This window comes from Oncorhynchus clarkii, chromosome 23, assembly GCF_045791955.1.
Source record: "Oncorhynchus clarkii lewisi isolate Uvic-CL-2024 chromosome 23, UVic_Ocla_1.0, whole genome shotgun sequence".
NCBI classification, from domain to species: Eukaryota; Metazoa; Chordata; class Actinopteri; order Salmoniformes; family Salmonidae; genus Oncorhynchus; species Oncorhynchus clarkii.
The window spans coordinates 25750625-25778437 of NC_092169.1; the positions used below are offsets into that span (position 1 = coordinate 25750625).

Consider the following 27813-nt stretch of genomic DNA (forward strand, 5'->3'; position numbering starts at 1 on the left):
TTTTTTTGTGAAGAATCAACAACAAGTGGGACACAATCATGAAGTGGAACGACATTTATTGGATATTTAAAACTTTTTTAACAATTCCATTGTAGATTTTGCTTTATGTTTTGGATCATTGTCTTGTTGGAAGACACATCTCCGTCCCAGTCTCAGGTCTTTTGCAGACTCCATCAGGTTTTCTTCCAGAATGGTCCTGTATTTGGCTCCATCCATCTTCCCATCAATTTTAACCATCTTCCCTGTCCCTGCTGAAGAAAAGCAGGCCCAAACCATGATGCTGCCACCACCATGTTTGACAGTGGGGATGGTGTGTTCAGCTGTGTTGCTTTTACGCCAAACATAACGTTTTGCATTGTTGCCAAAAAGTTCAATTTTGGTTTCATCTGACCAGAGCACCTTCTTCCACATGTTTGGTGTGTCTCCCAGGTGGCTTGTGGCAAACTTTAAACAACACTTTTTATGGATATCTTTAAGAAATGGCTTTCTTCTTGCCACTCTTCCATAAAGGCCAGATTTGTGCAATATACGACTGATTGTTGTCCTATGGACAGAGTCTCCCACCTCAGCTGTAGATCTCTGCAGTTCATCCAGAGTGATCATGGGCCTCTTGGCTGCATCTCTGATCAGTCTTCTCCTTGTATGAGCTGAAAGTTTAGAGGGACGGCCAGGTCTTGGTAGATTTGCAGTGGTCTGATACTCCTTCCATTTCAATATTATCGCTTGCACGGTGCTCCTTGGGATGTTTAAAGCTTGGGAAATCTTTTTTTATCCAAATCCGGCTTTAAACTTCTTCACAACAGTACCTCGGACCTGCCCGGTGTGTTCCTTGTTCTTCATGATGCTCTCTGCGCTTTTGACGGACCTCTGAGACTATCACAGTGCAGGTGCATTTATACGGAGACTTGATTACACACAGGTGGATTGTATTTATCATCATTAGTCATTTAGGTCAACATTGGATCATTCAGAGATCCTCACTGAACTTCTGGAGAGAGTTTGCTGCACTGAAAGTAAAGGGGCTGAATAATTTTGCACGCCCAATTTTTCAGTTTTTGATTTGTTAAAAAAGTTTGAAATATCCAATAAATGTCGTTCCACTTCATGATTGTGTCCCACTTGTTGTTGATTCTTCACAAAAAAATACAGTTTTATATCTTTATGTTTGAAGCCTGAAATGTGGCAAAAGGTCGAAAAGTTCAAGGGGGCCGAATACTTTCGCAAGGCACTGTATATGATAAACAGAGCGTAGCAGCAGCGTAAAAGAGGGGTTGGGGAGGCACACAATGCAAATAGTCCGGGTAGCCATTTGATTACCTGTTCAGGAGTCTTATGGCTTGGGGGTAATATCTGAAGCCTATTTTCCTAGACTTGGCACTTCGGTACCGCTTGCCACGCGGTAGTAGAGAGAACAGTCTATGACTCGGGTGGCTGGGATCTTTGACAATTCTTAGGGCCTTCCTCTGACACCGCCTGGTGTAGAGGTCCTGGATGGATGGCCAGTGATGTACTGGGCAGTACCCATTACCCTCTGTGCTTTGCGGTCAGAAGAAATTTCCGTACCAGTGACGCAACCAGTCAGGATGCTCTCGATGTTGCCGCTGTTGAACCTTTCGAGGATCTGAGGACCCATGCCAAATCTTTTTAGTTTCCTGAGGGGGAATAGGCTTTGTCGTGCCCTCTTCACGACTGTCTTGGTGTTTTTGGACAATTCTAGTTTGTTGGTGATGTGAACACCAAGGAACTTGAAGCTCTCAACCTGCTCCACTACAGCCCCATCGATGAGAATGGGGGCGTGCTCGGTCCTCCTTTTCCTGTAGTCCACAATCACCTCTTTAGTCTTGGTTACGTTGAGGGATAGGTTTTTATTCTGGCCAGATGTCTGACCTCCTCCCTATAGGCTGTCTCGTCGTTGTCGGTGATCAGGCCTACCACTGTTGTGTCGTCTGCAAACTTAGTGATGGTGTTGGAGTCGTGCCTGGCCATGCAATCATGGGTGAACAGGGAGTACAGGAGGGGACTGAGCACGTGCCCCTGAGGGGCTCCAGTGTTGAGGATCAGGGTGGCAGATGTGTTGCTACCTACCCTCACCACCTGGGGGCGGCCCGTCAGGAAGTCCAGGATCCAGTTGCAGAGGGAGGTGTTTAGTCCCAGGAGCCTTAGCTTAGTGATGACCTTTTGAGGGTACCATGGTGTTGAACACTGATCTGTAGTCAATGAATAGCATTCGCACGTGTCCAGTGGGCAGTGTGGGGTGCAATAGAGATTGTATCATCTGTGGATCTGTTTGAGCAGTATGCAAATTGGAGTTGGTCTAGGGTTTCTGGCATAGTGCTGTTGATGTGACCCATTACCTGCCTTTGAAAGCACTTCATGGCTACAGACGTGAGTGCTACGGGTCTGTAGTCATTTAGGCAGGTTGCCTTCGTGTTCTTGGGCACAGGGACTATGGTGGTCTGCTTGAAACATGTTGGTATTACAGACTATTACAGACTCAGGGACATGTTGAAAATGTCAGTTAAGACACCTGCCAGTTGGTCAGCACCTGCGTGGAGCACATGCCCTGAGCAATCTCTGTCAAATCGGTTGTTGATCTTTGCTAGTCAACCATTTTCAGGTTTTGCCATAGATTTTCAAGTTGATTTAAGTCACAACTGTAACTCAGGAACATTCACTGTCTTGGGAAGGAACTCCAGTGTATATTTGGCCTTGTGTTTTAGGTTATTGTCCTGCTGAAAGGTGAATTCATCTACCAGTGTCTGGTGGAAAGCAGACTGAACCAGGTTTTCCTCTAGGATTTTGCCTGTGCTTTCCATTCAAAGTTTTTTTCCTGAATAACTCCCCAGTCCTTAACGATTACAAGCATACCCATAGCATGATTCAGCCACCACTATACTTGAAACTATTTAGAGTGGTACTCAGTAATGTGTTGCATTGGATTTGCCCCAGACATAACACGTTGCATTTGAAAACCTCCATAGTCTTGTAGTTTATTCTGTTTTTGAAATTCACTGCTCGACTGAGTGTAGGGGGTACGGAGATAAAGTAGACATTCAAAATCATGTTAAAGACTTTTCCTAAGTCTGAATCGGGCCCCATGAGCTCTCTCAACATGAGACTAGCCTACACTCTCACTCTTTCTCTTTCCCTCTCTTTTTCTGAATCACTGCCTCTCGTTCTCCCTCTCTCTCTGTCTCTCTCTCCTCTCTTTCATTTCCCCCCCTAACCCTTCACTCTCTCTCTCCCCTGTCTCTCTCCATCTCGCTTTCTCTCCCTCCCCATCTCTCTCTAACCCCTCTCTTTTTCTTTCCTTTTTCCCCTCATTTTCATCTCTTCTTCCTCTGTCTATTTTTGGTCCTTCATTCTCGACCACCTGCAAACCGTCTAATTAGCTCACATCTGTTACTGCGTCGTTCATCTAATCACACACACACACACACACACACACACACACACACACACACACACACACACACACACACACACACACACACTCACAAACACAAACACACCCATCTCAGCAGCACTGCACACGCCTGGCTCCCCTCCATTCTTCTATCCTTCCATCCCACTAAAATCTCAGTAATATATCTGCATTGCTTGTAAGTACACACATTCACACGCACCGCACACACACACACTAAAACACACATACGCTCTGGCATACACATAGGAAGAAAGCAGACAGCAGCAATCTTGATCTACAAATGCCTCTCGCTCTGTGTTAATGACTAGTATAGTATCATCGAGTCTTACTGCAAACACCACAGTAATTACACCAGAGTTATTTTCTCAAGTAACTCTGCAGTGGAGTCAGCTGTAATTCACTGGAAATATGTTTTTTAAGCATACAGTAGGCTTGTCTTTGTACATTAGATATGCTTTACAATGATTATGATAGTGATGGTGGTGGTGATGATACTGATGTTGATTGCGATGATGATTAAGATGATGATCATGATGACAATGATGACGATGATGATGACAATGATGATGATTAAGATGATGACAATGATGATTAAGATGATGATCATGATGACAATGATGATGATGATGATGATTAAGATGATGATGATGATCATGATGACAATGATGATGATGATTGAGATGATGATGATCATGATGATTACGATGATGATGATCTTGATGACAATGATGATAATGATTATGATGATTAAGATGGTGATGATGATGATGATTAAGATGATCATGATCATGATGGCAATGATGATGATGATGAGTATGATGACAATGATGATGACGATTAAGATGATGATGATCATGGTGACAATGATGATCATGATTAAGATGATGATGATGATGATGATGATTAAGATGATCATGATGACAATGATGATGATGATGATGATGATGATGATTAAGATGATGAAGATCATGATGACAATGATGATGATTATGAAGATGATGATTATGATGATGATTCCGATTATAATTATAATAACGACAACAATGATAATGATGATGTCTGTGTGTTTTTCTCTCATCAGGTCTCCGCAGCAGTTACTCCTGCAGTGTATGTAGTGTGGTGTTGAACTCCATTGAACAGTACCATGCTCACCTCCAGGGCTCCAAGCACCAGAACAAGTAAGTTGATAACACTAACTATGGCACACGAAAGAGAGAGAGAGAGAGAAGGTGAGAGAGAGAGGGGGAGAGAGAGCATGACAGAGAGACAGATTATGGGTGTGCAAACTGTGAACAGGACTTCAGCGCAGTAATTTCCAGAGACGGAATCAGTTGCACTCGGTCTCTTCTGCATGGAATCTATTGACTTTGGTTCCAATATGGGTAGCCTATATGACAACAGCCATATTTCTCATTACATCGAAAATAAAGTTGAGTAAAAATTCTACACCATCTGCAGTCAAATAATTAACTTTGTTCATTAATCAACAATTGAACCATAGCTGGCTAGCTGTCTGTACTTTGCAGAACAAATACACATAAATTAATTTTGTTGACAAAACCAGAGAGGAAGAGGCAAAGTGAGAGGGTCCACTCTGGAATGCATCGATAAGCAGACTGATAAGCAGGCCGATAAGCAAACCGCCTGCCTTCCCGCCTTTGGAACAACGACTCCTATGGTTAGAGCGGAGACAAGATCATCTGGTCATTATATACAATATCTCTGACAAAACATATCTGGTTCTCCGAGGACAGATGCTGCAGCATTCCATGCTTTTGCTTTGGACAGTGTTCTTGTATTGGGGATTACTGGGGTCATACAGCACAGCGTGCTCCTCAACTTTGACCGGTCCTGTCAAATCACAATATCTTTCAAGGAGGGTCGGGGGAGGGGTCTAGTCTACTGCATCCTCTGCCTCGAAAGATCATACAAGGTAGACCATCATCTGCAATTGCCTTTCTGTTCATCAGCTGGTTTGAATGTTTAAAAAGTTTAGAAAAAGCATTGATACTATAGATACAGTAGAACAACCCACCTCCAACTATGAACTTGGAAGACTACAGTTGCATTTATATATTAGTTTTGCAAACAGGTAGACCTACTGCTATAGATGTAGCATACTATTGTTATTAATGTTTCTATTACATTTTCATACTATGATGCTGAGTGAATGTTTTTAAGTGTTGAAATAGGATTTGTACCAATTATTTCAGGCACTTTGTATGGTGTTTACGTGAGTGGATCCAAGAAAAATAGATCCGAACCTAATTTTAGGTTGCTGCTATAACAGCCGCACAACGTCTACACTTTACGCACGTGCCGATGTAGCAGGAAACATTGACTTTAGTAAGCCTATCAACTCCGTATCACGCAACTCTCACAGACGTGGATTTCACTCGTGTGGTGTAGCTGGGCCATAAGGGGGTCTAGGTGCTGTGGCTGTCAGTGCTCAGAGAATAGTAATAATCTACATTATAATGCTGTGTTCACGTGATGTTGATCAATAACGTGTTGGTGTAAAATGTGTGATTTTATACAGCTCTCCCCCTCTCTAAATAAGAAACAAGCACATACACAGGAAAACACACACACACGGTTCCGCTCTATGCATCCTCCCACTCAATGAGTTGCCCAGCAACAATTTGTCTATCAAGGCAGAATCAATCCATCAGAGTGTGTGTGTGTGTGTGTGTGTGTGTGTGTGTGTGTGTGTGTGTGTGTGTGTGTGTGTGTGTGTGTTTGTGTGTGTGTGTGTGTGTGTGTGTGTGCGTGTGTGTGTGTGTGCCATACCAGGCGGTGATATAGCCGACAGGATGCTCTCAATGGTGCATCTGTAGAAGTTCATGAGGATCTTAGGGCCCAAGCCAAATTCTTCTTCAGCTTCCTGAGGTTGAAGAGGTGCTGTAGCGCCTTCTTCACCATGCTGTCTGTGTGGATGGACCATTTCAGGTTGTCAGTGATGTGCACGCTGAGGAACTTTAAGCTTTGTGTGATATGGCAACTAGAGGTGTGTAGATCACTGAGAGAGAATATGACTGGACTTCAGTACACACACACACACACACCGGACACTATCTGTAACAGAGGTTTATATATCACTGTAAGAGGAGATGACAGGGGTGGCAGCACTTTCACCTTTACTCTGTGTGTCTGCTAATCACCACTCAGTACAGCTGATTTACACTGTCGAGAGAGAGAGAGAGTGAGAGAGAGAGAGAGAGAGGTATTTGAGAGAGCGAAATGTGTGAGAGAGAGAGCAAGAGATGTAAGGGAGAAAGAGATGTAAGAGAGAGAGAAATGGGAAGTGAAAGAGAGAGAGGAAGATGGGAATGAAAGAGAGAGAGATGGGAATGAAAGAGAGAGAGAGAGAAAAAGAGAGATGGGAAGTAACAGAGATAGAGATGGGAATGAAAGAGAGAGAGAGAGCGAAAGAGATGGGAAGTGAAAGAGAGAGAGAGAGAGATGGGAAGTGAGAGAGCGCTAGAGCGAAATGGGAAGTAAGAGAGAGCAAGAGAGAGAGAGAGAAAGAGATAGATGGGAAGTAAGAGAGAGAGATTGCAAGATAGAGGGAGACAGAGAGTTAGGACTGGCACGTATAACCATGTAACCAGCGATTATGGATGAAGAATATGAATAAAACAAAATGGGCATCAGAACCGTTCTAATACATTCATTTTGTTGTATTTTTATGTAAATATATCTAATATACCCAATAGCAGTAGTGTACATTTGTAAACATGCTAAAAAATATGATACCATCTCTGCTGACAGTAACATTTAGTGTTAGTGTTAACCCTGTATTTATCCTCGCTACTGTTATCGCTACTTGTTCGCTACTTGTTCTTAAAACTGTATTGTTGGTTAAGGGCTTGTAAATAAGCATTTCACTGTAAGGTCTACCTGTTGTATTCAGAGCATGTAACAAAGGCTAGCAAACAGAATATATACACTATCGTTCAAAAGTTTGGGGTCGCTTAGAAATTTCAACATTAACAAAGTCTACACTGTATTTCTGATCAATTTTATGTTATTTTAATGGACCAAGAAAAAAAATATTTCAAAAACAAGGACATTTCTAAGTGACCCCACATTTTTGAATGGTAGTGTATGTGTGCAAACGATGCATGATAGACTTGTTTACTGCAGTTTCTAGGCAACACAAAGCTGTGCTACTGCTGCTGCTGGAAGCTGTGCAGCAGACAGAGATGAGAGAAAAAAGCGGCTTTTTTTGCAATTTTTTTTCTGTTATAACGGTGAATGTGGACATTTACCTGATAAACATCCATAACCGAAAATTCCAGGACTATCACAGCCCTACAGAGAGACAGACAGAAAGAGAGAAGGGGGAAGGGAGGGAGGATAGAAGTGCATGAAGATAAAGAGGAGATTTAAAGTGGACAGAGGTAAGCACCACATTGCTGACTGAGGTAAGGTTTCAGTGCTTCAAAGGTGGTAAGGGTGAATGAGAGAGAAGATGGAGGGATAGAGGGGTGCAGGGGGAAGAGGGATAAAGAATGGAGTGAGAGAGAGAACCAAGGGATGGGGGATAGAGGGATATAACAGAAGAGGGTTAGCTGTGAGGCCACTGAATCAGCTAGACTCAGTGTCAGCTCAAAGTAAAGTTGGACTTATGTGGAGTTGAATGTGCAAGACTAAGTCCTCTGAGAGAGAGAGAGAGAGAGAGAGAGAGAGAGAGAGAGAGAGAGAGAGAGAGAGAGAGAGAGAGAGAGAGAGCGGAGCAGGAGCAGGACAGGGAGATTTAGGAAAAAGGGAGAGAGTGGGGAGGGTGTGAAACAAAGTGATGGAAAGGGGTAGTTATGGCAGCGTTTACCAAACTTGGTCCTTGGAACCCCAAGGGGTGCATGCTTTGGTTTTTGCACTAACACTACACAGCTGATTCAAAAAATCAAAGCTTGATGACGAGTTGATTATTTGAATCAGCTGTGTAGTGCTGGGGCAAAAAACAAAAGGTGCACCCCTTGGGGTCCAGAGGACCGATTTTGGGAAACGCTGAGTTATGGAGACGAGAGAGAGATGTATGAAGCAGACTGGGTGTATGTATTAAAGGCTGTGTGTATTGATAAGATGTCAAAGGAGTAATCTCCAGTTACTGTAAAGGTTTTTATCTGTGTGCGCACCTGTATCGATTCCCCAGGGAATCCTGGAACAAGACAGGAGGTTCCAACTCACTAGCCACATATTGGCCCATCGCTTCCCAAATAACTGATTAACCGCTGAGGCTGTGTGTGTATGTGCGTTTGTGTGTGTACGTGTGAGTGTGCATGCGTGTGTGTGCCTTCCTGCATCACAGCACATCAGTGTGCATCTCTTCTAGCAGAGTATAGTCAGAGGGCAGAGAATTATGTGATTGCAAATAATGCCCCTGTCTCAACCTATTGTGCTGCATAGTTTGTGAGATGTCACATAACACACACAGAGAGAGAGAAAGAGAGAGAGAGAGAGAGAGAGAGAGAGAGAGAGAGAGAGAGAGACACAAAGCAGAGGTTTATCACTGAAGCTCAACTTTGTTCCATGGGGAAGGCTTCTCATTTAAGCAGAGAAAGAATGCTGAGCGAGTGTATGTGTATGTTTGTATGTGTGAGTGTGTGTTTGTGTAAGTGTGTCAGATTGATGGGCTTCCAGACTTTTAGGCAGGACATTTTAAGCAAGTGTTCCTCTCCCTCAGGAGTAAGCTATCTAATAGTACACAGAGTGTTTGGCTACTGAGAGAGAGAATGTGTGCATGTGGTGTTTGTGTGTGCGTGTGTGTTTGTGTGTGTGTGTGTGTGTGTGCATGCGTGCGTGCGTGCATGCATGTGTGTCGGTGTATGTGTGTGTGACAAGCCTCAGCTCGCGTAAGGAGCTTTGTGGAGGAGATGAGAGTTCAGCTGACAGTGGCTGAGGATTATCTGAAAGCATAGAAACAGCCTTAAAGAGAGAGTGTGTGTGTGTGCGTGCATGCGTGCGTGTGTGTGTGTGTAAATTGTAAAGAGCCATTTCCCTCAACAGGGACCATCAAAGTTCTTAGCTTTTATCTTTAATTATTTGGGAAAAGTGACTCCCAGTACACACTCAGCCCTGTCGAGAACGTTCATATTATAAAACAAGAAATATGTATCTTCAGATACAGATGTATGGTCTGCCTCACTGATGATGCATAATAAATATAAAAGCTAGAATTCTTAGTTGCTACATCCATTTTTGCACTAATACATTTATGATATACAGTGCATTCGGAAAGTATTCAGACCCCTTCAATTTTTCCACATTTTTGACTCGTTTCAAAAAAGAGAAATGCCGAAAAGCAGAAATGCCTTCTGTATCAAGTGAACTTTCATGTGCCTTAATAACAAACTTATATGTCATCTGTAAATACAAATACAATTGTTAAATTACAAGCCTAGTTGGTTCAGTCTAACAAAAACGACAGCAACCATCCCGCAAGCCATGATTGGTAGAGATAATGAATGGGCTGGACATGCCGAGAGATGAGTTTGGATTGGTCTGCCATGTAGCAGCTTCTGTCTATTTGAGCTTGTAGGTAATCCTTTTTAACGCAACTTTTTTTGAACAATATCCCGTAGTAGAACTGCATAAGTGTTACTCTAGAGTAAGATAGCTAAGGGGATCTTCAAACTATGGGCAACCATGGCATCCATGTCAGAGAGGTAGAAGCGTCCATCCCTGTATACTCTAGCTAGGTACATTTCAGATATTACACGTTTCTAATTTTGTAAGAAAGTAATTTTAATTTCAAGTGTATTTTTAGCTGACTGGGTCGCTAGCTAATGTTACGTGTATGATCTGTGTAGTAATCTGTGTAGTAATAGTATTTGTATCTCAGAGCCATTTGCTTTGCTAGTTATAGCCTAATATTAACTAACTAACATTGAACCTGGTTGGTTAGCTACCTGCAGATTTATTTGGGGTAGTAAAGTCACGAGTTGGGATTATGCTTCATTGTTTAGCTAGCTAGCTACATGGCTTAACAGAAGATGTAAGTAATAATTTCAATAGAATGTTAGATGAGACTGTCTAGCACGTGGATTGGGATATGTTCCGCATTGCGTCAAACAACAACATTGACGAATACGCTGATTCGGTGAGCGAGTTTTTTAGCAAGTGCATTGTTGATGTCGTACCCACAGCACCTATTAAGACATTCCCAAACCAAAAACCGTGGATTGATGGCAGGATTCAATCGAAACTGAAAGCGCGAACCACTGCTTTTAACCAGGGCAAGGTGACCGGAAACATGACCGAATACAAACAGTGTAGCTATTAGAGGTCGACCGATTAATCGGAATGGCCGATCAATTAGGGCCGATTTCAAGTTTTCATAACAATCGGAAATCGGTAATTGTGGACGCCGATTTTACATGTTTTTTATTTATATTTTTGTACACCTTTATTTAACTAGGCAAGTCAGTTTAACTAGGCAAGTCAGTCTTATTTACACTGACGGCCTAGGAACGGTGGGTTAACTGCCTTGTGCAGGGGCAGAACGACAGATTTTTACCTTGTCAGCTCAGGGATTCAATCTTGCAACCTTACAATGAACTAGTCCAACGCTTTTACCACCTGCCTCACGAGGAGCCCGCCTGTTAAGCGAATGCAGTTAGAAGCCAAGGTAAGTTTCTAGCTAGCATTAATCGTAATCAATCATAATCACTAGTTATAACTAACTATACATGGTTGATAATATTACTAGTTTATCTAGCGTGTCCTGCGTTGCATATAATCAATGCAGTTTGTATTCGCGAAAAAGGACTGTCGTTGCTCCAACATGTACCTAACCATAAACACCAATGCCTTTCTTAAAATTAAAAAATTAAAATACACAGAAGTATATTATTTTAAACCTGCATATTTAGCTAAAATAAATCCAGGTTAGCAGGCAATATTAACCAGGTGAAATTGTGTCACTTCTCTTGTGTTCATTGCACGCAGAGTCAGGGTATATGCAACAGTTTGGGCTGCCTGGCTCATTGCGAACTAATTTGCCAGAATTTTACATAATTATGACATGACATTGAAGGTTGTGCAATGTAACAGGAATATTTAGACTGATGGATGCCACCCGTTAGATAAAATACGTAATGATAATAGTTTCCGAATTCTACCATATTAATGACCTAAGGCTCGCATTTCTGTGTGTTATTATGTTATAATTAAGTCTATGATTTGATAGAGCAGTCTGACTGAGCGATGGTAGGCATCAGCAGGCTCATAAGCATTCATTCAAACAGCACTTTCGTGCGTTTTGCCATGAGCTCTGCTGTTTATGACTTCAAGCCTATCAACTCCTGAGATTAGACTGGAGTAACGATGTGATGTGAAATGGCTTGCTCGTTAGCGGAGTGCGCGCTAATAGCGTTTAAAACGTCACTCGCTCTGAGACTTGGAGTAGTTGTTCCCCTTGCTCTGCATGGGTAACGCTGCTTCGAGGGTGGCTGTTGGCGTTGTGATCCTGGTTCGAGCCCAGGTAGGAGCGAGGAAAGGTACGGAAGCTATACTGTTACACTGGCAATACTAAAGTGCCTATAATAACATCCAATAGTCAAAGGTACAGTGGGGAGAACAAGTATTTGAAACACTGGTGAGGGATCAGCCCAGAACTACACGGCAGGACCTGGTCAATGACCTGAAGAGAGCTGGGACCACAGTCTCAAAGAAAACCATTCGTAACACACTACGCCGTCATGAATTAAAATCCTTCAGCGCACGCAAGGTCCCCCTGCTCAAGCCAGCGCATGTCCAGGCCCGTCTGAAGTTTACCAATGACCATCTGGATAATCCAGAGGAGGAATGGGAGAAGGTCATGTGGTCTGATGAGACAAAAATAGAGCTTTTTTGTCTAAACTCCACTCGCCGTGTTTGGAGGAAGAAGAAGGAAAGTACAACCCCAAGAACACCATCCCAACCGTGAAGCATGGAGATGGAAACATCATTCTTTGGGGATGCTTTTCTGTAAAGGGGACAGGACGACTGCACCGTATTGAGGGGAGGATGGATGGGGCCATGTATCGCGAGATCTTGGCCAACAACCTCCTTCCCTCAGTAAGAGCATTGAAGATGGGTCGTGGCTGGGTCTTCCAGCATGACAACGACCCGAAACACACAGCCAGGGCAACTAAGGAGTGGCTCCGTAAGAAGCATCTCAAGGTCCTGGAGTGGCCTAGCCAGTCTCCAGACCTGAACCCAATAGAACATCTTTGGAGGGAGCTGAAAGTCCGTATTGCCCAGCGACAGCCCCGAAACCTGAAGGATCCGGAGAAGGTCTGTATGGAGGAGTGGGCCAAAATCCCTGCTGCAGTGTGTGCAAACCTGGTCAAGAACTACAGGAAACGTATGATCTCTGTAATTGCAAGCAAAGGTTTCTGTACCAAATGTTAAGTTCTGCTTTTCTGATGTATCAAATACTTATGTCATGCAATAAAATGCAAATGAATTACTTAAAAATCATACAATGTGATTTTCTGGATTTTTGTTTTAGATTCCGTCTCTCACAGTTGAAGTGTACCTGATAAAAATGACAGACCTCTACATGCTTTGTAAGTAGGAAAACCTGCAAAATCGGCAGTGTATCAAATACTTGTTCTCCCCACTGTATCTAGGTTAGATTACTCGTTGGTTTTTACTACATTGTCGGAACTAGAAGCACAAGCATTTCGCTACACTCACATTAACTTCTGCTAACCATGTGTATGTGACAAATCACATTTTATTTTATTTATTTTATTTTTATTGATGTCACTGTGACAACTGTTGATAGACGTAGCTGGTAAATTCGCTCTGCCTATCTACTCCGATTTCAGAGCACTATAAGCCACTGATGCAGACGTTTGGAACATTTACATTTTAAAAAGTCTAATAAATCCATGTAATATAGCCTTCACAATAAATCCATTGTTTATTTTTAGACAGGTCTAAAGAAACATGATATGACGAAAATGCAGTCTATTTCAGATTAACAGAATTGCATACCCTGAATTGTCCGTATGTTAGGTCCTGATCTGGCTATGCCATATGGATGTGGGCTACACTAGTTCATTTAGCAGACAAGATTTGCTCAAAATTCTGTGGCATTATTTTATATTATTTTATAGTACGAAGAATACAATTGAACAAAGTTGAATAAAATAGAAAGTATATTTTCTCCAAACGATTCGAGGCAGTGCGCACATGCGGCTTGTCTCTGTTGAGCTCTTAACAAAGAAATAGGGACTCCTATATGCTTAATTTGGAGTTATTAATGTAACTTTAGTTGTTGTACAAACATTGGGCTATATGTTTTGTGGCTGCATGATGCGACTCTAATGATGTTTTAGAAAAAGTTGCTTGAAAGGCATGAGCTCTGCTTTTTTTCTTGTGCAGGTTGTACACACATCATCAGTCTCTCATTCACAATTTGACAAGCACTTGATAATGCTTCGACTTTTCCGACGGTGTCCCCTTTGTGTGTCGGTAATGCCTTTTGCGGCCAGTGGCCGTTGAGCCCTTGGGCTAAAAATAATAATTATAATTCCCTTCTCCCTGAGTGCTGCATCCTCCAAAGCACCTCCCATTTACATGGCTCTCCATCCCATGATCGGGTCTTTCTCACAGGCTATAAGTGAAGACAGACAAATCGGGGACGCAACTGTGCATGTTCTTATCCAATTCCGAGGTGCATATTGAAGATATTGGAAGAACTGTTCACATTTACTTTTCATCAGCCAACAAGATGAATAGGCCTAACGAACAGCAAAAGCACGAGCCTATGTCAATCTACTATCCCCCATAGTACAAAGTTGACCAATTCTGTGCAAGAAATAAATATTCCACACATAGTCTGGGACAGCTGTGGGTTGCGATAGATCCCAAATAAATACAACCACAAACACCAAAACATTTCTTATAAAAATGTTTACACAGTTTCTGTTGCGCGCAATATCAATATCAATATCTTAGCAAAGTGAACAGGCTATGTTGTTCAAACAGTTGGAGATAGACAGGAGGGTAAATTCATAACAGTTTAACTGTTCTACCTTGTTAGCAACCAAATACTTCCTAGTTGGCTAGACTTTAAATACAAAGATTAGCTGGCTACTCACTAGCACATGGGCTTCTGCTTAAGAGATTGTTCATTTTCTATAATGTCTGCTACAAGACGTTGTTCTTTATTAGTGGGTGTGCATTGTGCATGGTTCATGTTGAGTTTGTAACAAACATTGCATTTTCATAGACACACTTGAAAGCCAAATCAGTGATTATTGCAACAACAAAAAATATTCAACTGTTTTGATAAAATAAGGTTTATATTTAGCCTAGGTATAATTTTACATGCATTTTATTGACTTTTAATTGTACATCAAAGCTTATGTAGAGAAACTGTAAAACATGTTTTATTTATATTGTGAATCGCCCATGAATCTGAAATGTTTTGGCCATATCACCCAGCCCTAGTATACACTATCACAAGTCAAATTCTTTTCAATTTATTGAGAGTTGACTGTAGCAGACACACACACACACACACACACACAGTCAACTATATAGCAACAGACCTTTCTCTGTATTGTCATTATGTACAATGCAAATACATGTACATATTTGCGATGATTATGATAACTAGTGCTGTTACTGACCTCTTGTCAAGGGCTAAAGGGTGTGTGTGTGCATGTGCATGCATGCGTGCGTGCGTGTGTGCATGCATGTGTAACCTCTGTAGTAATGTGTGTCTGTCCTAAGGATAGATGGTTGTGAGACTGCAGACAAGCCATTCAACCTTTTAGCCCAGTCACACACTGGATACACACACACATAGACACAAGCTTACCTACAGCATATGTGTGTGGGTGTAAAAGCAGTCCATCTCGCATGTAATGATAAAGTACATATTTTCTCTCTCTCTCTCTCTCTCTCTCTCTCTCTCTCTCTCTCTCTCTCTCTCTCTCTCTCTCTCTCTCACACTCTCGCACTCTCTCTCCTGTCAGCCCCTGGCGAGGTCTTTTTCCCCTGTCAGCCCCTGGCGAGGTGTAAGGTTAATTCAGGACTACCGCTGGCTCACACTCATTCCACACGCCCCCACTCCCTTCATCCATCCCTCTCTCTAAAACAACAGAGTGCTCTTACTCCCTAACATCTGACAAGTGCGGATTCAAAATATGCCCTCAGCCAGCAGCCAGAGAATAAACAAAAACAACAACAACACACACTATATGCGTTAACAAAACAGCCACGCACGCACACTGTCACAACCACACACATACACTGTCACATTATCCCGCATGTATTTTGAGCTCTTAGCAAAGTAGTGGAAGGTCCATTACTCGTTGGCAGAAGAGAAGAGTAATGTTAAAACACGTTCACAGTGTATGCATGTACACACACATGTTGGTTTTGCTACTAAGTGGGGACCCAATAATGTATTGTCCCTAACCACTAAGCCTAACCCTAACTCTTAACCTAACCCTAACCTTAACCCTAACCTTAACCCTTAAACTAAACCAAACCCTATCTCCTAAACCTAACCCCTTAACCTAATTCTAACCCTGACCCTAAACCTAACCGCTGAGCCTAAAATAGCCTTTTTCTTTTTGGAGCAAATCAAATCAAACTTTATTTGTCACATGCGCCGAATACAACTAGTGTAGACCTTACAGTGAAATGCTTACTTACAAGCCCTTAAACAACAGCGCAGTTCAAGAAGAGTTTAGAAAATATTTACAAAATAAACTAAAGTAAAAAATGATTAAAAGTAACACAATAAAATAACAATAACGAGGCTATATACAGGGTGTACCGGTAGAGAGTCAGTGTGCGAGGGTACAGGTTAGTTGAGGTAATTTGTACATGTAGGTAGGGGTGAAGTGACTATGCATAGATAATAAACAGCGAGTAGCAGCAGTGTAAAACCAAGGGGGGGGGGGGGGGGGGTCAATGTAAATAGTCTGGTGGCCATATGATTAAATGTTCAGCAGTCTTATGGCTTGGGGGTAGAAGCTGTTAAGGAGCCTTTGGTCTTAGACTTGGTGCTCCGGTAACGCTTGCCGTGTGGTAGCATAGAAAACAGTCTATGACGTGGGTGACTGGAGTCTCTGACAATGTTATGTCCCCACTTGTCAGAATGTTCCTTGTTTTTCTATCCTTGTGAGGACTTTTTAAACCAAAAAGGATAGTAAAGTTAGAACACACACACACACACACACACACTGTAAATGTAGAAAAGAAAGTGTGAGGAGGAGGAGAGGTCACTGGCCTCTATTGAGCGCTCTCTCTATACTACTCTAATAACATTGACATTGCTGTCAGTTTGATAGAGGGTTGAGAGCTGTGCTCACTTCATATCGACTCAACACAGGCAGGTGTGCTTGTCCGACACCTCGAGGGACAGATTCTTGCAGGTGCACTGCTTCCTTAATGTCAGAGTGCCATATCGAGGCCCATGCTTTCAGAGAGGATGAGAGATGGCAAAGGAGGGGAGAAGAGGAGATGAGTAGAGTAGGTCTAAATAAAAAGAAGAATGAGGAGAAATTAAGAGAAGAGTTGTCTTTGGGCACCTGCACACACACACACACACACACACACACACACACACACCTGCCATTTCGCTCACAAATGTTCTGTCTCTCTCCGTTCTCTCTCTTTTCTCTCTACACACACACACCTTAAACAAACACACCTGATATCGCACTTGATTCCTCTAAGGAGTTTTGATTGGAGGTGTTTGAAAGTTTATTTCCCATGATATAAATCTCAAAATGAGTCAGAATAGTAAGTAACCAACTTTAAACTAAATCATCACCTCAGACTTGTATACTGTAGGTAGATCTCAAGTGTTACAGAATATAACTTTAAAAGCCTCACGGTGGAAGAAATGCCATCAAAGTATAGTGTGTAGTGCTGAACGATTAACACATTTTTTTTTGGGGGGGGGGGGGGGGGTTATTAAACAACTAATTGAAAAACATCAGTTCAATTACTTGAATTCAAATTAGTTCATTTTTTTGTGAACCCAACGTTTCTCTAGAGAGAAATCAAATAGTTTTGAAAGAAATCAAGGATGTATCACAGCGTTGTCAAAGTTTGGCCGGGGTAGGCCGTCATTGAAAATAAGAATTTGTTCTTAACTGACTTGCCTAGTTAAATAAAAATGTACAGTAATATAACTATAGATTTTTAAATAACTCTATAGGACGCTAGGATAAAGAGATTTGTAGTTTTCATTAAGCAAATATTCAACCTAGTTCACTGTAGAAACATGGTAAATAACTCAATCAAATCAAATCAAATTTATTTATATAGCCCTTCGTACATCAGCTGATATCTCAAAGTGCTGTACAGAAACCCAACCTAAAACCCCAAACAGCAAGCAATGCAGGTGTAGAAGCACGGTGACTAGGAAAAACTCCCTAGAAAGGCCAAAACCTAGGAAGAAACCTAGAGAGGAACCAGGCTATGTGGGGTGGCCAGTCCTCTTCTGGCTGTGCCGGGTGGAGATTATAACAGAACATGGCCAAGATGTTCAAATGTTCATAAATTACCAGTATGGTCGAATAATAATAAGGCAGAACAGTTGAAACTGGAGCAGCAGCACGGTCAGGTGGACTGGGGACAGCAAGGAGTCATCATGTCAGGTAGTCCTGGGGCATGGTCCTAGGGCTCAGGTCCTCCGAGAGAGAGAAAGAAAGAGAGAATTAGAGAGAGCATATGTGGGGTGGCCAGTCCTCTTCTGGCTGTGCCGGGTGGAGATTATAACAGAACATGGCCAAGATGTTCAAATGTTCATAAATGACCAGCATGGTTGAATAATAATAAGGCAGAACAGTTGAAACTGGAGCAGCAGCACGGCCAGGTGGACTGGGGACAGCAAGGAGTCATCATGTCAGGTAGTCCTGGGGCATGGTCCTAGGGCTCAGGTCCTCCGAGAGAGAGAAAGAAAGAGAGAAGGAGAGAATTAGAGAACGCACACTTAGATTCACACAGGACACCGAATAGGACGGGAGAAGTACTCCAGATATAACAAACTGACCCTAGCCCCCCGACACATAAACTACTGCAGCATAAATACTGGAGGCTGAGACAGGAGGGGTCAGGATACACTGTGGCCCCATCCGATGATACTCCCGGACAGGGCCAAACAGGAAGGATACAACCCCACCCACTTTGCCAAAGCACAGCCCCCACACCACTAGAGGGTTATCTTCAACCACTAACTTACCATCCTGAGACAAGGCCGAGTATAGCCCACAAAGATCTCCGCCATGGCACAACCCAAGGGGGGGTGCCAACCCAGACAGGATGACCACATGAGTGAATCAACCCACTCAGGTGACGCACCCCTTCCAGGGACGGTATGAGAGAACCCCAGTAAACCAGCGACTCAGCCACTGTAATAGGGTTAGAGGCAGAGAATCCCAGTGGAAAGAGGGGAACCGGCCAGGCAGAGACAGCAAGGGCAGCTAGTTGCTCCAGAGCCTTTCCGTTCACCTTCACACTCCTGGGCCAGACTACACTCAATCATATGACCCACTGAAGAGATGAGTCTTCAGTAAAGACTGAAGTCTTCAGAGTCTTCAGTAAAGGTTGAGTCCGAGTTTGCGTCTCTGACATGGGTAGGCAGACCGTTCCATAAAAATGGAGTTCTATAGGAGAAAGCGCTGCCTCCAGCTGTTTGCTTAGAAATTCTAGTGAAAGTTAACATTATGTTTTCGAATAACATCCCCAAGAGGTAAAATATATAGTGAAAACAATAGTGGTCCTAAAACGCAACCTTGAGGAACACCGAAATTTACTGTTGATTTGTCAGAGGACAAACCATTCACAGAGACAAACTGATATCTTTCCGACAGATAAGATCTAAACCAGGCCAGAACTTGTCCGTGTAGACCAAATTGGGTTTCCAATCTCTCCAAAAGAATGTGGTGATCGATGGTATCAAAAGCAGCACTAAGGTCTAGGAGCACGAGGACAGATGCAGAGCCTCGGTCCGACGCCATTAAAATGTCCTTTACCACCTTCACAAGTGCCGTCTCAGTGCTATGATGGGGTCTAAAACCAGACTGAAGCATTTTGTATACATTGTTTGTCTTCAGGAAGGCAGTGAGTTGCTGCGCAACAGCCTTTTCTAAAAATGTTGAGAGGAATGGAAGATTCGATATAGGCAGATAGTTTTTTATATTTTCTGGGTCAAGGTTTGGCTTTTTCAAGAGAGGTTTTATTACTGCCACTTTTAGTGAGTTTGGTACACATCCGGTGGATAGAGAGCCGTTTATTATGTTCAACATAGGAGGGCCAAGCACAGGAAGCAGCTCTTTCAGTAGTTTAGTTGGAATAGGGTCCAGTATGCAGCTTAAAGGTTTAGAGGCCATGATTATTTTCATAATTGTGTCAAGAGATATAGTGCTAAAAGACTTGAGCGTCTCTCTCGATCCTAGGTCCTGGCAGAGTTGTGCAGACTCAGGACAACTGAGCTTTGAAGGAATACGCAGATTTAAAGAGGAGTCCGTAATTTGCTTTCTAATAATCATAATCTTTTCCTCAAAGAAGTTAATGAATTTATCACTGCAAAAGTGAAAGTCATTCTCTCTCGGGGAATGCTGCTTTTTAGTTAGCTTTGCGACAGTATCAAAAAGGAATTTCGGATTGTTCTTATTTTCCTCAATTAAGTTGGAAAAATAGGATGATCGAGCAGCAGTAAGGGCTCTTCGGTACTGCACGGTACTGTCTTTCCAAGCTAGTCGGAAGACTTCCAGTTTGGTGTGGCGCCATTTCCGTTCCAATTTTCTGGAAGCTTGCTTCAGAGCTCGGGTATTTTCTGTGTACCAGGGAGCTAGTTTCTTATGAGAAATGTTTTTAGTTTTTAGGGGTGCAACTGCATCTAAGGTATTGCACAAGGTTAAATTGAGTTCCTCAGTTAGGTGGTTAACTGATTTTTGTCTTCTGGCGTCCTTGGGTAGACAGAGGGAATCTGGAAGGATATCAAAGAATCTTTGTGTTGTCTGTGAATTTATAGCACGACTTTTGATATTCCTTGGTTGGGGTCTGAGCAGATTATTTGTTGCAATTGCAAACGTAATAAAATGGTGGTCCGATAGTCCAGGATTATGAGGAAAAACATTAAGATCCACAACATTTATTCCATGGGACAAAACTAGGTCCAGAGTATGACTGTGACAGTGAGTGGGTCCAGAGACATGTTGGACAAAACCCACTGAGTCGATGATGGCTCCGAAAGCCTTTTGTAGTGGGTCTGTGGACATTTCCACGTGAATATTAAAGTCACCAAAGATTAGAATATTATCTGCTATGACTACAAGGTCCGATAGGAATTCAGGGAACTCAGTGAGTAACGCTGTATATGGCCCAGGAGGCCTGTAAACAGTAGCTATAAAAAGTGATTGAGTAGGCTGCATAGATTTCATGACTAGAAGCTCAAAAGACGAAAACGTCATTTTTTTTTTTTGTAAATTGAAATTTGCTATCATAAATGTTAGCAACACCTCCACCTTTGCGGGATGCACGGGGGATATGGTCACTAGTGTAGCCAGGAGGTGAGGCCTCATTTAACACAGTAAATTCATCAGGCTTAAGCCATGTTTCAGTCAAGCCAATCACATCAAGATTATGATCTGTGATTAGTTAATTTACTATAATTGCCTTTGAAGTAAGGGATCTAACATTAAGTAGCCCTATTTTGAGATGTGAGGTATCATGACCTCTTTCAATAATGACAGGAATGGAGGTGGTCTTTATTCTAGTGAGATTGTTAAGGCGAACACCGCCATGTTTAGTTTTGCCCAACATAGGTCGAGGCACAGACACGGTCTCAATGGTGATAGCTGAGCTGACTACACTGACTGTGCTAGTGGCAGACTCCACTATGCTGGCAGGCTGGCTAACAGCCTGCTGCCTGGCCTGCACCCTATTTCATTGTGGAGCTAGAGGAGTTAGAGCCCTGTCTATGTTGGTAGATGAGATGAGACTACCCCTCCAGCTAGGATGGAGTCCGTCACTCCTCAGCAGGTCAGGCTTGGTCCTGTTTGTGGGTGAGTCCCAGAAAGAGGGCCAATTATCTACAAATTCTATCTTTTGGGAGGGGCAGAAAACAGTTTTCAACCAGCGATTGAGTTGTGAGACTCTGCTGTAGAGCTCATCACTCCCCCTAACTGGGAGGGGGCCAGAGACAATTACTCGATGCCGACACATCTTTCTAGCTGATTTACACGCAGAAGCTATGTTGCGCTTGGTGAGCTCTGACTGTTTCATCCTAACATCGTTGGTGCAGACGTGGATAACAATATCTCTATACTCTCTACACTCTGCAGTTTTAGCTTTAGCCAGCACCATCTTCAGATTAGCCTTAACGTTGGTAGCCCTGCCCCCTGGTAAACAGTGTATGTCTGCTGGATGAGTCGTTTTAAGTCTAATACTGCGGGTAATGGAGTCGCCAATGACTAGAGTTTTCAATTTGTCAGAGCTAATGGTGGGAAACTTCGGCGTCTCAGACCCCGTAACGGGAGGAGTAGAGACCAGAGAAGACTCGGCCTCTGACTCCGACTCGCTGCTTAATGGGGAAAACCGGTTGAAAGTTTCTGTCGGCTGAATGAGCGACACCGGTTGAGCGTTCCTACAGCATTTCCTTCCAGAAACCATGAGAAAGTTGTCTGGCTGCGGGGACTGTGCCAGGGGATTTATACTACTATCTGTACTTACTGGTGGTACAGACGCTGTTTCATCCTTTCCTACACTGAAATTACCCTTGCCTAACGATTGCGTCTGAAGCTGGGCTTGTAGCACAGCTATCCTCGCCGTAAGGCGATTGTTCTCCTGTATATTATGAGTACAGCGACTGCAATTAGAAGGCATCATGTTAATGTTACTACTTAGCTTCGGCTGTTGGAGGTCCTGATGAACCGTGTCCAGATAAAGCGTCCGGAGTGAAAAAGTTGAGGGAAAAAATATATATATAAACGGTAATTAAAAAGTAAAAACCGTAAAGTTGTCAGGTAGCAAAATAGGTTGGCAACAAAACGCACAGCAACTCGAAAACAAGTCTGCAAGTTGTGACCGGTTAACTACAATGACCATAATTGTATCAGAGAGGAAGACGCGAACCGAGATGTTTCACTCTCGCCAAAATCCAACCAAAATAAGCCCTATGCGTTTCCATGTGCTTATTTTGGACCTAAACGTTGTCGCATGCCTTCCCGCCTTTGGGACAACAACTCCCAATGTTAGAGCAGAGACATGAGTATCTCGTCATTATATACAATACGAGTCAAAAGTTTGGACACACCTACTCATTCAAGGGTTTTTCTTTATTATTACTATTTTCTACACTGCACTTGAAGAGTTCAAAGTTGTTGAAATGTTCCAGATTGACTGACCTTCATGTCTTAAAGTAATGATGGACAGTCATTTCTATTTGCTTATTTGAGCAGTTCTTGCAGTTTTTGCAATAATATAATAATAATAATATTATTATTATTATTATAATAATATGTATTTTACCAAATAAGGCTATCTTCTGTAAACCACCCCTACCTTGTCACAACACAACTGATTGGCTCAAATGCGTTAAGAAGGAAAGAAATTACACAAATTAACTTTTAAGAAGGCACACCTGTTAACCTGTTGGATCTCTGGGGGCGCTATTTCATTTTTGGATAAAAAACGTTCCCGTTTTAAGCGCGATATTTTGTCACGAAAAGATGCTCGACTATGCATATTCTTGACCGTTTTGGAAAGAAAACACTCTGAAGTTTCAGAATCTGCAAAGATTTTGTCTGTAAGTGCCCCAGAACTCATTCTACAGGCGAAACCAAGATGATGCATCACCCAGGAATTAGCAGAATTTCTGAAGCTCTGTTTTCCATTGTCTCCTTATATGGCTGTGATTGCGCAAGGAATGAGCCTACACTTTCTGTCGTTCGCCCAAGGTCTTAGCAGCATTGTGACGTATTTGTAGGCATATCATTGGAAGATTGACCATAAGAGACTACATTTTCCAAGTGTCCGCCTGGTGTCCTGCGTCGAATTCGGTGCGCAATTGCCAGCTGCTTCCACTTTACCATTTGATTCAGGGGAGAAAGCATGTGTCCAAGAACGATGTATCAATGAAGAGATATGTGAAAAACACCTTGATGATTGATTCTAAACAGCGTTTGCCATGTTTTCAGTCGATATTATGGAGTTAATTTGGAAAAAAGTTCGCGTTTTGAGGACTGAATTTTCGGTTTTTTTTTGGTAGCCAAATGTGATGTATAAAACGGAGCTATTTCTAATACACAAAGAATCTTTTTGGAAAAACTGAGCATCTGCTATCCAACTGAGAGTATCCTCATTGAAAACATCAGAAGTTCTTCAAAGGTAAATGATTTTATTTGAAGGCTTTTATGTTTTTGTTGAAATGTTGCGTGCTGGATGCTAACGCTAATGCTAACGCTAAATCCTTTGTTTGCTAGCTACTGTTACACAAATTATTGTTTTCCTATGGTTGAGAAGCATATTTTGAAAATCTGAGATGACAGTTTTGTTTACAAAAGGCTAAGCTTGCGAGATGGCATATTTATTTCATTTCATTTGCGATTTTCATGAATAGTTAACGTTGCGTTATGGTAATGAGCTTGAGTCTGTATTCCTGATACCGGATCCGGTATGGGGAGTTCCAAGAGGTTAATTGAAATGCATTCCAGGTGACCACTTCATGAAGCTGGTTGAGAGAATGCCGAGAGTGTCCAAAGCTGTCATCAAGGCAAAGGTTGGCTACTTTGAAGAATCTAAAATCTTAGATATATTTTGATATGTTTAACACGTTTTTGGTTACTACATGATTCCATATGTGTTGTTTAATCGTGTTGATGTCTTCACTGTTCTTCTACAATGTAGAAAATTGCAAAAATAAAGAAAACCCTTGAAAGAGTAGGTGTGTCCAAACTTTTGACTGGTACTGTACATATCTCTGGACGGATGCACTTTTACGCATGAGATGTTAGGTTAAATGCAGACAGACCGCATAGACTGCATGAGAGAGGAATGAACACAACACAGTGATGAGAGGGACAGAGACAGTTCTTGAAAGAAAGCCTTATCTACTTTGAAGAACTAGTACAATTATTTCGTCAGACAGCTCTGCAGCATACTCAGGCACCAGTGGAGGCTGGTGGGAGGAGCTATAGGATGACGGGCTCATTGTATTGGCTGAAATGGAACGGTGTCAAACATAAAAAATATGGAAACCACGTTTGAATCCGTTCCATTAATTCCATTCCAGCCATTACAATGAGCCCATCCTCCTATAGCTCCTTCCGCCAGCCAACACTGTTAGACAGGCTAGATAAATAGAATGACTAAAGATTGGGGACTCGGGGAGAACATAATGTTAGATGGCCTGACTGCTACTTCCTGAAAAGCGATGAGATGATTCGTTTAAGGAATGAACAATTATAAAGTCATCGAATAACAACAAGGTAATATAAACAACTGAAATATTGTATTATTTCATTGCAAATTCCTATTTGTCTATTGAGGTCTACCCATTGTGGACCTGATTAATGACAATGGAATATTTTCAATGTTTTGGCAATTGAATGTTCACTATTTCTGGCTTTGTAATGTCTATTAAAAAGCTCTACAATTATTGTAACGACATTATTCCATAATGCATTTCATGTTAAAAAAAAACAGAATTGAAAGCGAAATCAAAAACTTGATATTTTTTTAAATAATGGAACCTGAAACCGAACCCACTTCAAAAAGCATTAGAAGTGCACCATAACAAGAATATAACCAATCCAGCGAATGGGTTCCGTGTTGTTGGGTAAGGGCAGGCCTGGGCAATTATTTTCCATGGAGAGCCACATTAGAATATATTTTTGCCATAGCGGGCCAGAATCATATTACAGGATTATTCATCATGTGTATGACTGTGTTGACAGATATATCTACTGTAAATCACGTACAGATATGCTACTTATTTTACTTTTTTAACATGCACAGAAATAAACCACATCCATGTTCTCCTTTTGGTAGGTATTTTAATTCTTAAACATGTAATGAACTACACGGTATAACGAGTGCGCTGAGAGTTGGGAAGCATGTTCAGGGAGTGATAGTTTTAATAAATAAAATGAACAAGAAAGACAAACGCACCGACATGAAAACAGAGTCAATAACACCTGAGGAAAGAACCAAGGGGAGTGACAGATATAGGGAAGATAATCAAGGAGTTGATGGAGTCCAGGTGAGTGTCATGAGGTGCAGGTGCGCGAGACGATGGTGACAGGTGTGCGGGATAATCAGTAGCCTGATGACTTAGAGGCCGGAGAGGGAGTATACGTGACACACGGAGGGAAAAGTACACTGTGCATTCAGCACCACGGACAGAACTCTATTTAACGGGTATGCACAAAAACACAAGAAAGAGAGGGAGGTCAACATTACATTTAACCTACTCAATTGGTGTGAGGAGTGAAGTCTCTGATGGGCATTGACTAGAGCAGTGAAGTCAGGTATAGTTTCTGACATCGCTATGCGCAGGATTGCTGAGAGGTGTGAGTTAGTAAGCGATTATCTGTGCCTTGACTTGTTATATTTCATCACTGAAAATGTCTGTTTACATACATAGGTTGACCCAAACAGTACAAACATCTTCTGAGGATGACTCATAATCTTTGGAAAGTTTTGTTCATCGAGAGATGCATAGAACCTCGTCAGTGACATTGTTTTGACTAGTTCTCCAATCACTGCATCAGATAAGCTCAAGTTGCAGGTCAGTGGGCGCGTTATCCACATTGAAGATGAAAGGAGATGACATTTTCCAACACTTCGAATTCCTCAAAACTTTGAAAAATCTCACTGTTCAAAGCACGCAACAGCGATGTATACTTCTCCCGCTGGTCAACTGATAGGGAAGAGACTAGTAGTGTCAGAAGGTGGGTGAGATTGTTGCTTCTACTTGGCGGGTCAGGAGTCATTTTCCCTTGAAGGCTTTGACAAGGCTGTACATCTGAAGTGCAAAAAGGCCCTTCCCTTGTAGTTTGGAATTCAGTTCATTCATGAGGATCATGATGTTCACGGTGAAGGCAAAACCAGCCAACCATTCTTTATCTTGCAGTTGAGGGAAATCCACATATTTTCCTTTCATTTGCAAAAACTCAGCAATCTCCGACTTCAGGTCCCACGCCCTTTTAAGCACCTTCCCCAAACTCAGCCATCTCACGTTTGTGTTGTAGGGGAGATCTGCATTCCCCGACTCTGTCTCTTCCAACAGTGAGACAAACTGCCTGTGGTTTAAAGATTTGACTATTATGAAGTGTATCACTTTAGTGACTGTATCCACAACATGGCTCATTTTCAGAACACATTTACAGAGCACCTCCTGATGAATAATGCAATGCAGGAAAATCATTTTCTAATCTGGGTTCAGCTCAGCTACTTGATCTTGTATCCTTTTTAAAAGGCCAACATTTTTTCCCTTCAAGTTTGGGCACCCATCAGTGGTCACGCTGGATAACTTTTTAAAACTCAGTCTCAGCTTTGCCACACACTTATTAACCTCCTCCATTAAATATTTCCCTGTGGTTGTGCACTTCATTGAGTGCACTGAAGCAAGCTCCTCTGTAATTTCAAAGTCTGGGGTTATGCCTCGTAAGAATATCAACAACTGCGCTGTGTCACGTGCATCAATGCTCTCATCCAGGGCCAAGGAGAAATAGGTTAAATCCTTTATCTTGTCTTTCAACTGTTGTTCCATATTCTCTGCGATGACCTCAACACGCCGTGTCACTGTCGTCTTCACAGGGAAACATTTTCAAACAGCTCTTTCTTGTCGGGGCAAAGTATTGCTGCAGAACCAATTAAACATTCTCTACTCCAGGCTCCTGAGTGGCGGAGTGGTCTAAGTCACTGCATCTCAGTGCAAGAGGCATCACTGCAGTCCCTGCCTCAAATCCAGGCTGCATCACATCTGTCCATGATTGGGAGTCCCAAAGTGCGGCACATAATTGGTCCAGCGTCAGCCGGGGTACGCCATCATTGTAAATAAGAATTTGTTCTTATTAACTGACTTGCCTAGTTCAATAAAGGTTAAATGAAAAAATATTTATATATTTAAACATTCTTTAATGAATTCGCCCTCAGCGAATGGCTTGCTTGTTTAGCAATTTTGTGGGACAGTACATAGCTAGCTCTCGCAATTCCGTCATTTGCTGAATGCAGTTTTGTGAAAAGTCATTGCTGCTTTTGCAACTGAGAAAGCAACTCTTTCGATGCACTTGCCCTCTGCTCAGAAGACATATTCCTATATTTCTCTATATCTCTCTCTATATTTGTCTGGAAGTGTCAGGACAAGTTGTAGTCTTTCAAGACAACAATGCTCTCTTTGCACACTAAGCACACAG

At 42.2% G+C, this 27813-nt stretch overlaps 1 protein-coding gene and 1 pseudogene across 1 annotated transcript in view; one reads left to right on the plus strand and one right to left on the minus strand.

Moving 5' to 3' along the window:
* The window catches only part of LOC139381262 (zinc finger matrin-type protein 4-like), a 151213-nt gene extending 146604 nt beyond the window's left edge, over nucleotides 1-4609 (plus strand). The window contains exon 6 of the mRNA XM_071124728.1: nucleotides 4509-4609. Within this exon, the coding sequence (XP_070980829.1) occupies nucleotides 4509-4609 (101 nt within the window). The remainder of the gene's footprint in view (nucleotides 1-4508) is intronic.
* Nucleotides 4610-26196: 21587 nt separating this feature from the next.
* Nucleotides 26197-27167, minus strand: LOC139381263 (general transcription factor II-I repeat domain-containing protein 2A-like; annotated as a pseudogene).
* Between the last annotated feature and the right edge of the window lie 646 nt (nucleotides 27168-27813).